At 38.4% G+C, this 12,260-nt stretch overlaps 1 protein-coding gene across 6 annotated transcripts in view; it reads left to right on the top strand.

Moving 5' to 3' along the window:
- LOC148370366 (cyclin-dependent kinase 17-like) overlaps positions 1–12,260 on the top strand; it is a 75,486-nt gene that overhangs the window by 42,057 nt on the left and 21,169 nt on the right. For all 6 annotated transcript variants that reach the window (XM_088332858.1, XM_088332857.1, XM_088332860.1 and 3 more), the window contains 2 exons: positions 1,934–2,067; positions 9,997–10,122. In XM_088332858.1, coding sequence (XP_088188984.1) covers positions 1,934–2,067; positions 9,997–10,122 — 260 coding nt within the window. The remainder of the gene's footprint in view (positions 1–1,933; positions 2,068–9,996; positions 10,123–12,260) is intronic.

Here is a 12,260-nt window from a genome sequence, read left to right as displayed (position 1 = left end):
TGACAAACTGGATGTTTGGTTATAGTTTTGTTGTGAGGGTAACGTATTTGTTGTATTTCTTGATAAACGCGAGCTTCTTTTCCATAGTTATCATGTTTTTGCTTTTCCCTTTACCATCACTGCAAGCCTTGGGACCGATCACGATCGGATACAATAGGAAAAATACAATATTGTGTTGCAAAGTATTTGCAAATGCATGAGATTCTTAATCAAATGAAGAGGAAGGAATTTTGTTAGTTTAGCTAATAGCATCTTGGCATTTTCATGACGCTGTGATTCAAACCTATAGCAGACCAACATCTCATATCGCATCAATCAATAGCAGACATGCATCTTAGCGACTTGTCTTACCTACGAACTTCACAAAGTTTGAATTTTGTAATTTTTTGAGCACTCAAGACATCGTGTCACAGACCCCCTGAAAAGACATTTTTCACCCCCTTGGGGTATGTGGACCCCACTTTGGTAGTCACTGTACTATAGCTACTGATGTGTACAGCTAAGATAATGCCACTTTATAGGAATGAGTGATGAATTTGTTTAGCCAAGGCATGTGTTACTTATAGTATTTGAGTACTTGTATAATCTTTTAGTGTTATGGTGCTCATGACAGTATATTTTCTTCATAGTTATTACTGACAAACAAAGCAAGCATTGATCCATCGATTGATATGATAATTTGTACTTTCTCCAACACTACATTTTGTCTGCCGAATCTGTGCAATGTCATTGTTATTATAAACCAAAAGAACAAAACGCATGAATATAATTGTAGTTTGCATGCCGTTTTAGTTGAGTTGTTACAATAAAGCTTGTAGTTACATTTAAAGACAGTAATGGGTCTCCACAAGCAGGATTTTATTATTCCGCTGGCATGTTCTAAATCTGCATGCTGGGTACTGTGGAGGCGTTTCCTCACACTCTCCATTTGGGTGATTCATTAATCCGATGGATCCTGGAAGGGTTTTGAAGAGTACACATATTATAATATATAATTTATATTATACTATAAGTTTTAGGGCAGCACGGCGGCGCAGTGGTTAGCGTGTGTGCGGCACAGTTCTGAGGTCATGAGATCGAACCTCTTGTGTGGAAGTTTGCATGTTCTCCCCGTGCTTGCGTGGGTTTCCTCCGGGCACTCCGGTTTGCTCCCACATTCCAAAAACATACTTTTCAGGTTAATTGGCCAAATTGTCCCTCGGTGTGAATGAGTGAGCGAAATGTCTGTCCCTGTGTGCTACGACTGGCTGGCAACAATTTCAGGGTGTTCCCTGCCCACTGCCTGAAGATTGCTGGGATGGGCTCCAGTGCTCCCGCGACCCTACTGAGGATAAGTGGTGCAGATAATGGATGGATGGAATTTAAGTTTTATTCATGGCGTCAAGGTGTCCAAAGACACAAATAACCTTTTAAGGGTGGATCCAAAATATTGGCAATCTACGAGGAAGTCAGAAGCCCCACACCAATTACACATAGAAATGGATCCAGATTTGTGAGGAATAATGGTATATAGAGGATATAATAATTTACAAGTTTCAAACGACCACCTTCGCTTGTATTTGTTTTTGTCATATGCTTACGAGGTATGCCAGCGAGGGCAAAGTGATGCACTCAAAGAAAGTGCAAGTAAAGCGGCCGCTTACGAATTTCTCTGACAAATAATCGACCCAGCAGCAGCGTCATAAAAATAACACACCAACTGTAGAACTAATTTCTTTGTTTCGGTTCCCATCGAGCCTATGCATGTTGAGATGGTGAAGCTGTTAGTATGCCATGCATTTTGTGTAATAAAAAAGAGGCCTGGCTGTCTGTCGTCCGTCTCGCATTCTGATTGGCTTGGAACAGCGCTGTTGGATCTATTAATTAAGAACCTTTGTAGCAAGGAATTACAGTATACAATATATAAATGTATATTTGTTTTTGTGTGTTCCAGGCATCGTCCACGAAAATGTGAAGATGGGCTCAGACGGCGAGAGCGACCAAGCTTCCGGAACGTCTTCCGACGAGGTCCAAAGTCCAGTTCGGGTCAGGATGAGGAACAACCACCATAGACGCATCTCCAACGAGGTACAGGAAGTCTGACCGCGTGGGGATAATGGAACATAGACTCTTGCGAAGGGTTAACGAGATTTAGGACATTCTTTGTTTTGTGAGCGCATGTCAAATCTGGAGAGGGAAAGTCTTACAAGAGCTTTGAAGTGGGGAAAAAAAGTGTACCTCATATTGAAATACAGCAATAGTCTACTGGGGATATTGGATCGCTGCAACACGGGTGCTGTACATTTTAGGTCGAAAGAAAGCGCTGTCACACATGACACAAATTAAATCTTTCAGATCCGCTTTAAGAAATAGTCAACTGGGGATAATGGATCAAGGCCAAAACAGTGCAGTTCATTTTAGGATAAACTGACGAGAAAAAGACGCCACACATGACACAAATCAGTGTAATGTATTAATTAAAATAGTTAACCAGCGTAATAGATTGTGGCTACAACCGTGCATTTTATTTTAGATTGGCCACAACAGCACGCCTCCTGACAAAAGTGCCTTTTGCGGGCCCCTCTTATTTATTTTGGGGTTAATGGATTGCGGCCATATATACGCTGTTCACTGTAGGAGGAAGAACGGGAAAAAAGAGCATGACACAAATATGTTCTGTGACTCGCTTAAGCGGCGTGAATTGAAAAAGTGCTCTGCTGGCCCCCTGCTGTGAGCAATAGTTGACAAGTGATAATGGATCGTGGCTGCACAGGTATTGAACATCTTAGGTGGCAAACAGAAGAAAGGGACAGCCACGCATGACCCAAATTTGCATTATCGCCCCCTGTTCTCAGGAATAGTCGACTGGAAATGATGGGTCGCAGCTCGCTTTCAGAGGGCCACAGTGTCACACTTTAGTGTCCCAAACCAAAACAATAAAACACTCTGCCGTACCCTACACTCAGCAATAGTCAACCAGGGATAGTGGATTGCAGCCAAATTCATTTTTAAAGAAAAACCTCCTGGGATCACAAATAATGGATTGTGGCCCAGGAGTGCAGTTCATCTTAGGCAAAAATAACGACAATAAAGAGTCGCCAGGCTCGACAAAAATGCCTTCGAAAAATCCCTCTTTGTAGCTATATAGGATTGGGGATAATGGATCATCGCCACATAAGTGCTGTTCACTTTCAACGAGGGGAGTACGGGCACGTTTCAATAACAGAACGTGCAAAGGGTTAACGAGATTTAGGGACATTCCTTGTTTTGTGAGCGCTTGTAAATTCCAGAGACAGGAAGTCCTGCGAGGCCTTTGAAGTGCCGCTCATATTAAATGTCAGCCGTAAAACTGGAAATGGTTGTGTTCAAAGCCTCGGAACTATTACTACCATTTATTTTATATTACGAGGAAAAAAAAATAAAAGTGATGATTGTGATATAATTTTAGAATTAGTAGACATCAGGATATGACATGAATCTGTCCTGAGTTGGGTATTGCTAAGTAATTTTGCGCTATAGCAGGGGATAAAAACATTTTTATTTTTTTTATCATATATACATTTTAAAGATCTATCAGTATTTTAAAAATGGGTCCTTTATATAGTTTGTATATGTTTGCTTGTTCAAACCAATCATTTGTTTTTTTCCAATGAATATTTTTTTTTCAATGTATGTGCTTAATAATACACAATGTCCCTTTAGAAAATCTCGCTGCCCATAATCGCAAAACATTGGATGCAACGGAAAATCGAACCCGGGTTGTGGGGGTGTGAGCGCAGAATCCTAACCACTGACACTGTTTATCATATTCATAGATTTTACCTCAAAACAAATTTGTTGACACAATTTTGAAAGGTGGGTTTACATTTTTGATAGATTTTTTGTGGATAAAACATTTCCTACACATAAAATGAAATGTTTTTGTATATTTTATGATAAGTCCAAATATAACAATCTTTGGATAAGGTAGTAGGAAATGAGTATCTTACATAATTGCAGGTGTATAGTATATATTTGTATATATATTTGTTTATTGTGATGTTAATTGACAAACACTTGGATATTTTTATTTTTTTATATTATAAAATATTCTTTTGCTTTGAGCACTATTTTTCTATTGGTCCAAAACGTCAATATTTGAATAAAGAGGAGGAAAATAAAATGTTAGTTAAAAGAGCTATTCTTTTATATACAATTAGTTGGTCCATATTTATTCATTTGTTATTCTCTTATATGTTAATGAGGATACAGTATTATGCAGAGTATTACGTAAGACAATTTTATAGACAAATTATACTATTTATAGTTGGGGGGTGGCACGTTGAGTACTTGGTAGGGCGCGGGAGGTTTTCTTCTTCCTAGACATAGAATAATTGAGAACGACTGCCGTAACATGAGGTTTTACTGTATACATCAATATGTAATATCAAATCAATGCTTATTTAAACCTTAAAATGTGATTTTTAAATGGAAAGACTCTAAACATTTCCACCCCGGATTTTATTTTCAGTGTCTCACTCTCAGCTTCTGTCTGGATTTCGTCTCAGTTGTGGGATGGACCCCTAAAGCAGATGTGCCCCCCCACACACACACACACACAGTGTGTGGCTACATAAAAGTGACTAGTTAATGAGTATCTGTAGCAAAAGCCACGTCGCCATCAAACCCCAAGTGGAAACGACAAAGTAGATAAGCGCCATCTGCCATCCTGCCCCAAAAGACCGCAAAATGTATGAATATTTATATATTCCATTTAGGGTTTTTTTTTTAATTTGTAAACGTTAATACAAATAGAAAAGTGAAACCACATGCCACTACCATGAATGACCATTTTGTGAAGCTAGCTTATCTCTGTTGTGTTTTTATCAGTTGACAGCTTAGCTCAAGTCCCATCATTCAGGCATATTCCAATTTTTACAGTTTCCTTCTCTTGTCACTCTTTCCAGCCACTTGGCTGAAGGTTATGGCTCACTGCTAGCTGCTATTGTTATAGTTAGCTGCTCCATGTAAATAAAGCTTGCTTCGTCTATCCACAGCTGGTTTTGTAAGCAAACTTTGCGGGTTCCCCCCATTGTTTCCTTCTCCAGCTACTCATGTTAGCCTCCTAACAATCCTGTGATTCTGTTATTTGGTACTTCTAATGTTTGATTTGGGAATTGAGGGTGCCAGATACATTTTGCCATTTTGACTCATTTCTAAAGGTACAGATAGTTTAGTTCTGTTGCTCTGTAGGTATAGGGCGTATCAAAAGAAATATTTAACCCTCATCTTTCATCAGAAAAAAAGGATGTCTCTAGACTTTGCCATTGTTTAGTAGAAAGCAGTTGAACCTTGCAAAGATTCTTGAAAATACTCGTTTCCAAGAACATTTCTGAGAAAAACTGATTTCTATGAAAGCATGCATTTCAAGCAGAACTTTCACATCGCTATTTTTATTTAAGCGTGTCTTAACAAAAATGTATTATTTCACATCGTTACATGAAAAGATCGTAAACTAAGGAGGCTTTAACTCTGGGGTCTGCTGTATTTTAGATTTTTTCATTTCATGTACAACATTTGGAGGTCTCCAATTTGTTACTGTGCAGCGTGAGCTACGTTCTTGCTGACATACTGCATATTATCACTAGATGGCAGCGTGTCCCAAAAACAAAACACAGTACACTTTTCTCTTAATTGCGATCGACCTTATGAGCATCCTTGGTCTGATAAACACGAGCTACCATCATGACAAGTAGAAAAAAAATTAGAAAATCGCAACAATTACTATAAAATCAGATCTTATGCATGAAGGAGGCATGGAGAACAAGATGGCAACCAAGAAAAACATTTTTTGCTCTCAGCTGACTCCCCTTTCGCCTCCCTCCTCTCGGGAATACGTCTATTGCTCGTTCCTCCCCCTCCCTCTCTCTCTCCACGGGCGATTGTTAAAGGCGCTACACCGTGGCGTGCAGTCATGTGGCAGCGGTGAGCGTAAATGCACGCTAGCTAAACACGTTTAAGGAGGACAATGAGGGAAATACTGGAGCTCTTCTGCATCGTGAGTACGAGATGCACACACCCCCATCTCCATTTCTTGCCATTTTCTGACTAATGCTTGCTTTTTTTTTTTTTTTTTTTTTTTTTAAATAAATGGTACTTTCCAGGGATGCTAATGATGCTAAACTATGTGTTTGTACCAATCATTCGAGTGGAAAATGATGCGTTTATGACATAGTCGCCTCAAGGATGGTTAGAGCTCTTTTAATTATGCTAGCCAGTGAGCAAAAGCTGGCGAGCCGTCCCTTTAATCTTCAGTACACACACTCATGTTTGAATTGAAACCTTGTATAATATCACAAAATACACACGGCGTATAATACCACAAAGTACACATCGTGCGAGTGTTGGTCCCGTGCCAGGCCTGCTGCCATGGAAACAATGTGCATTCGCCACCAAATCTGTTCACACATCCTACATGTGGGCTCCATACGATTGGTAATCTGTGGAACATTCAAAGAAAATATATACTGAGTGTATATAACAGGCCGTGTCAATCTCTCCACCGATTTGATGTTTTTTTCAGGCTTGAAGCAATTCAAGAGTGTTTCAATTGGAAAGAGGAAGCGTTTAATTCGGTTTTCGGGGTTCTGATTTGTTTCAAACTATGGTGGAGCAGCTTTTGATGGTAGGATGCAGAGGTGCAACAACCAATCGATTAATCGACCGACAGTGATTTGGTTCGGTTCAGTGGGATCATGACGTGTTCCAAACCAATGTTCCCTCTAATTTTCCACGGGTCTGAGCATTCACACAAAGTCGGTGAGCAACGCTTGAAACAACAATGAGCAACCATAATCCCAAGTATGGCAACTAAATCATTATCAAACATGTCCAAAACTTGACAAAGTTACATTTTGCTGAGTTTCCGGCAATGCAAAATTATTTTTCTCTTTTGAATGAATTGGCTCATGTACTATTGCAAAGGTTGTACGGCCTACAAACGTCATTTGTTCTTACAATTCTTTCACAAGATATCCGTTTTTTTTTATTTCCTGATATATTTTGTCGCATAATAACATTTTTGGGGGCTTATTTAGTCGGTTATATCATCAAATTATACGTTGGAATACTAAATAGCATATTTTCTGCACTATAAGGCGAACAGAATTATAAGGCGCACCCTGAAAGAAAGTATTTTCTCATATATTTTTCATACATACTGTAAGGCGCACTGGACTATAAGGCGCTCCAGTAGGAATGTCAACAAAACAGTAAGATAGGTCACTCAAACTTTATTAACCCCTTAACGTTGGACTGTTGAGAAGCAAATATATGTCTCGGACACGGACAATCACGGTGTCCGTAGCATGTCACCAGTCACTGAAATATGTCACGCCACATAACATTGCTTAAACTCTTGGGATTCAAGATATGCTAACCTCCTCTGTATACTCATTACAGAAATATCACAATCAGTCTGAAACGAAATACCCGAAAACTATAAAGCTCACCAAAGACGTTGTCTTGCAGCCATCACATTCGATGATAATACGCAACCATGATCTCCTTACATCCGTGAGTGTAGTTAATTCAACCGTGTAAAATATTTACGTACTCCAAAACACGCGACAATGCCGACAAATAAAAATAACAATCAGCTGAAGACCATAACGAAATTGTGAATAACGAAATTGTGAACATGCTTAATTGCTGTGAAGATTGTCAAGAAAAATTGTTCAAACCTTACATTGTTTATTTGCTGTTACTAGTGTCAATAAAATTGTTCAAACCAAACCAATCTCTTTATCGATGGATGTTGCTTGTTGCTAGCTTTATGTTTAGCCCCATAAATCCCATTTACAAATGCACAGACTAGTAAAATCATTCTCTAGATAGATAGATAGATACTTTATTCATCCCCTTAGGGAATTTCACTCTTTCAGCAGTATCTTTGTGTTGAAAATAAAATAATAGAATAAAAGAAATCTCTAGGCTGCAGACCAACCTAAAAAGTAATTCCTCCTTTTCCTCCGAAAAACTTTAGCCAATTATGATCGATTCAAATGAGGATTGACACATTGGTTAGGAAATGAAACGCCGTTATATACAGTATATATCCCAGCATGCACAGCGCACTACTTCTACGGGGAAAATCGAGTTGGCGGCTGCTTACCGTCGTTGAGAGACCTGTAGCAACTTAATATTGATCCTTGTTATAAGGCTCACCATGTTACAGTATAAGTCGCATGCTCAGCTTTAGAGAAAATTAAAGGCTCTTAGGTGCGCCTAATCTTACGGAAAATACAGAAGTTCGAACTGAACAAAACACACAATCAATATGATAAGGGGAACATAATGATGGCTAGAACAACAACAGAATATTCCAATACCAACCAGCTCTAACAGAAAAAAACATGAAAGGTAATTGATCCAGAACAATTGCGTAATGTTTGAACACTAACTAGCTCTAACTGGATAAAACATTAAAGGAAGAAGCAGGAGGATATGTTAGAACACTAACTAGCTCTGGCCGGTCCAAATATGAATAAAATTATGAAGGTTATGTTAGAACACTAACTAGTCCAAGCAGAACACATGCACAAAAAAGGAATAAACTGTAGGATATGTTCCAATACCAACCAGCTCTAACAGAACAAAATATGAAAAGAAAAGATGCATATGATGTTGGAACACTGACGAGTTTTAACTGAACAAATCATGAAATTAAGATGATGCAGGGAATTTTCTTTTTGTAAATGGTTAGAACTACTACACCCTCCAGCTCTGACATAGCAAAACATGAAAGTAGGGCACTGCAGGATACATTAAAATGCTAACTAGCTCTAACTGAAGAAGAAATCGCAAAATCAAAAGAATGTCGGGAACACATGGGTAGAAGAACTACAAAATACAGCACTACATACACCAACAAAATACACCCTCCCGCTCTAACTGAACAAAACATGAAAGTAAGATACCGTAGATTACTTCACAATGCTAATTAGCTCTAATTGAAAAATACATGGGTAGGAGAACTACATAATATTTCAACACCCACCTGCTCTAACTGAATAAAACATGGAAAAAAATGTTAGAAGAAACATTCCCACTCACGGACAGAACTTACATAATATTCAAACACAGACTTGCTCTAACAGTATAAAACTTTAATGAAAAAAGAAGCAGGATATTTTAGAACACAAAGTATCTGTTATTGCCCAAAATAGGAAAGGAAAACCATACAGGATGTGTTGGAATACTTCATCCATCCATTACCTGCACCGCTTATCCTCAGTAGGGTCGCGGGGGTGCTAATTCTGTCGCTAAGACAATAAAAAAGGGAAAAAATAGCAAAAATCACACACAAACATTTTTAGACCATGGCCAACCCAAATGCCCAAAAACCCAAACAAGTTAGGCACCTCGGCACCTAAGTGGGTCATGCTTTCGTCCCTCCAGATGAAACTGGAAACAAGAAAGCGGCAATGTCACTTGGGTCAGGGTGACACAACACACTCTTCTTTTCAACAGCAGGGCCCGACAGCTTTCACTGGTTTACCCCTGCCGCATCATACGGGTGCTCCGCCCATCCCTTAGAACACGTACAAACATCTCACTATCCTTTCACGACAACTCTCCACTCATTCCTATCACCAACAAGAGCTCTAGCTTACACTATATTTAGACCTCTTTTCTGCAGTGGACTCATAACACCATCCATCCAAGTCAATTGCGGTCTTCCTCTTGGTCTCCTTCCATTTACTTTATTTCCAACTGAAAGAAAAACACAAAAGAAAAGGACACAGGGCTTATGTGTGGCTAAAACAAGTTAAAATGGAACTAAACATGACAGAGCGACTATTCAAGAAACGGTTACACGTTCCATGACGCCAATAATATTGAAATAGGTTACATTTGTACTTTTATTAAAAAGTTCACCTCACATTTAGCCTTTAAAGTTAACCTTTTTGCAAAAAATGCCGGTCTCACAATTATCTCACGTTCTAACTCACCAAATTGTATTTTTTTGTCTTTCAGGACATCAACAAGCGTCTGTCTCTCCCAGCTGACATCAGGCTACCGGAGGGCTATTTGGAGAAGTTTGCCATGAACAGTCCACCCTTTGACAAGCCCATGAGCCGGAGGCTACGCCGTGCTTCATTAGTCAGTATTCGTATCTGTCTTCACCCTATATTCTAACCATTTACACCAACACAGCCTGGATTTCTCAATGAAATAGACTGTAAGAACGATCGATTAAAAAACGTTTTAACTGCATGCAATTCGTTTTATGAGTGTCGTGTGTGAGAAAATGAACAGGGTTCCGGTGGATCCTTGAAGTCTTTAAAGGCATTGTATTCATTATTCTAACAAATAAGGCCCTAATTAGCATTAAAATGTCTTCAATCAAATTTTCGAAATTCTTAAAAGTATGAACACATTAATAAGATTAATATTTGTTTAAACTAATAATATTTATCATTTTTTCATGCATCGTGGTAAATGGACTGCATTTTTATAGGGCTTTCATTCAGTCACTAAAGACCTTCAAAGCACTTTACAATACACTTTACACTGTATCCATTCACACACTTATAGATCAAGATAAAAATGCTTCAAGAATGTAGAAGAGGAGTTCTTTTGAGTTCGAAGTCAAGTTTTGACTGAGTATCTATGATGTACTGTAAACAGCCTTTTTATTCATTTTTTTCCAGGTCTTAAACTTTGGAAGGTGTCATGTTTTTCTGATAGTTTTCATCTGGACAAAAATCTTAAAAAAAATAAAAATAAAATAAAAAAAAATGTGTTTAAAATAGCCCCTAATTCATGCGGCGTTTTTTGTTTGGTTTAAAAAGGCTTTAAACAAGTCTTAAGTCTCTAATTTAACTTACCTTAAGTTGAAATAACCCTGATAAAGTTTTGGTATGGTGTTTAACGTTGCAAGGACAAAATATGCGAACAACCTTACTCAAAGAGCCAAGCTTTCAATCTTTATTAAATGGTCACAAACTAACGCAGAAGTATGCCAAAAACAATCCTACAAACAAACAAAATTCTATAAACTAAACAAGAATCAATGTACTGGCTAAACTTTCGAAGCCCCTACAACAATTTTCCATAGCCGTGAGACCAATTATGGTGAAGCTCTCTCATATGAAGAGGTAGCAAGAAGACACAACCAAGTTGTGTCACTACTTCTGTAGAAAATCAGAATATATTCTAATGAGTAACATAAATTCTGGAAATGTTTAAATAGTAGAAATAAAATCAACATACAAAATCTGTCCTTTATAACAAGTAGTTTCGGCTAATTAAATATTATAGTGTGGCTAAAAGGTACTAGTTGTTTGGTCTTGATAAGAGGTTGAGAGGCGATACGGCCAAGTTGTGTTACTACTTCCGTAGGAAAATCAACTTTATTACAACATGGAACATAAATGCTTCTAATCATTCTAACGAGTATTATCTGCTGATTGAGTATCATAGCGTGGCATGAAGTGACTAAGCATATTATTTCTTACAATCTGGCTGATAACTTGCATCATATTTGGCTGTCATCGCTTCGGTAAACATCAGCCCGATAATTATTCTTTAACATGTTTTAACAAATAATCCCCCTTATTGATTACACCGAAAATTGAATTTTCAATATTTTTTGAAACTGTTTATTCTCATTTGGCACAGCTGAAACAATGAACACACTTCAGATAGAGTCATTTTAAATACTCAGCAAGTATTACGGCTTACAGTTCACAATGGCTTAGCAGGGGGATGAATGAATTACGTATCAAGGCAAGGTGCATTGTGGGTAAGACTGGTGGGCGGGGCGGTTGGGGGTGGTTTGTTGGTTGTTGTGAGAGGATTGGTTTGATTTGGACTCACACATGAATATGCAGAATATTCTTTTATGCTTTATTGTGCCGCTACCCAATTAATTCTACTCATTGTCGGCGCCGGATACTGCATTCTCCCTTCTTCTCATTCGTATGAAAAACTAATAATCTTTCTGCTCATTGTCCTCGTTTGCATTTTATACAACACCGACAGCCTTGATAAGCTTTGATCAAGTATAAAGGGTTGTTGCGCCTGTTAGTTTGTGTGCTGCTGAATTTTGCATGATTTATAGGGGGGAGACTGGAGAGTAGGGAATTATGATAATTGAAACGAGAGGAGATACAAGCATGCCTCTTTGTTTGCCTGAAAGTTAAATTGTAAGACTCTAGTTATATTCTTCAAATGATGAAAAAACAATGATTAGCTACAGTCGTTTTCGAGAGTCCTGAGGGCAGGAAATTGCAGGC

This window comes from Urocampus carinirostris, chromosome 3 (assembly GCF_059441175.1).
Source record: "Urocampus carinirostris isolate Australia breed hairy pipefish chromosome 3, RoL_Ucar_1.0, whole genome shotgun sequence".
NCBI classification, from domain to species: domain Eukaryota; kingdom Metazoa; phylum Chordata; class Actinopteri; order Syngnathiformes; family Syngnathidae; genus Urocampus; species Urocampus carinirostris.
The sequence above is the reverse complement of the archived record's forward strand: the minus strand, read 5'-3'. Positions and strand labels throughout refer to the sequence as shown.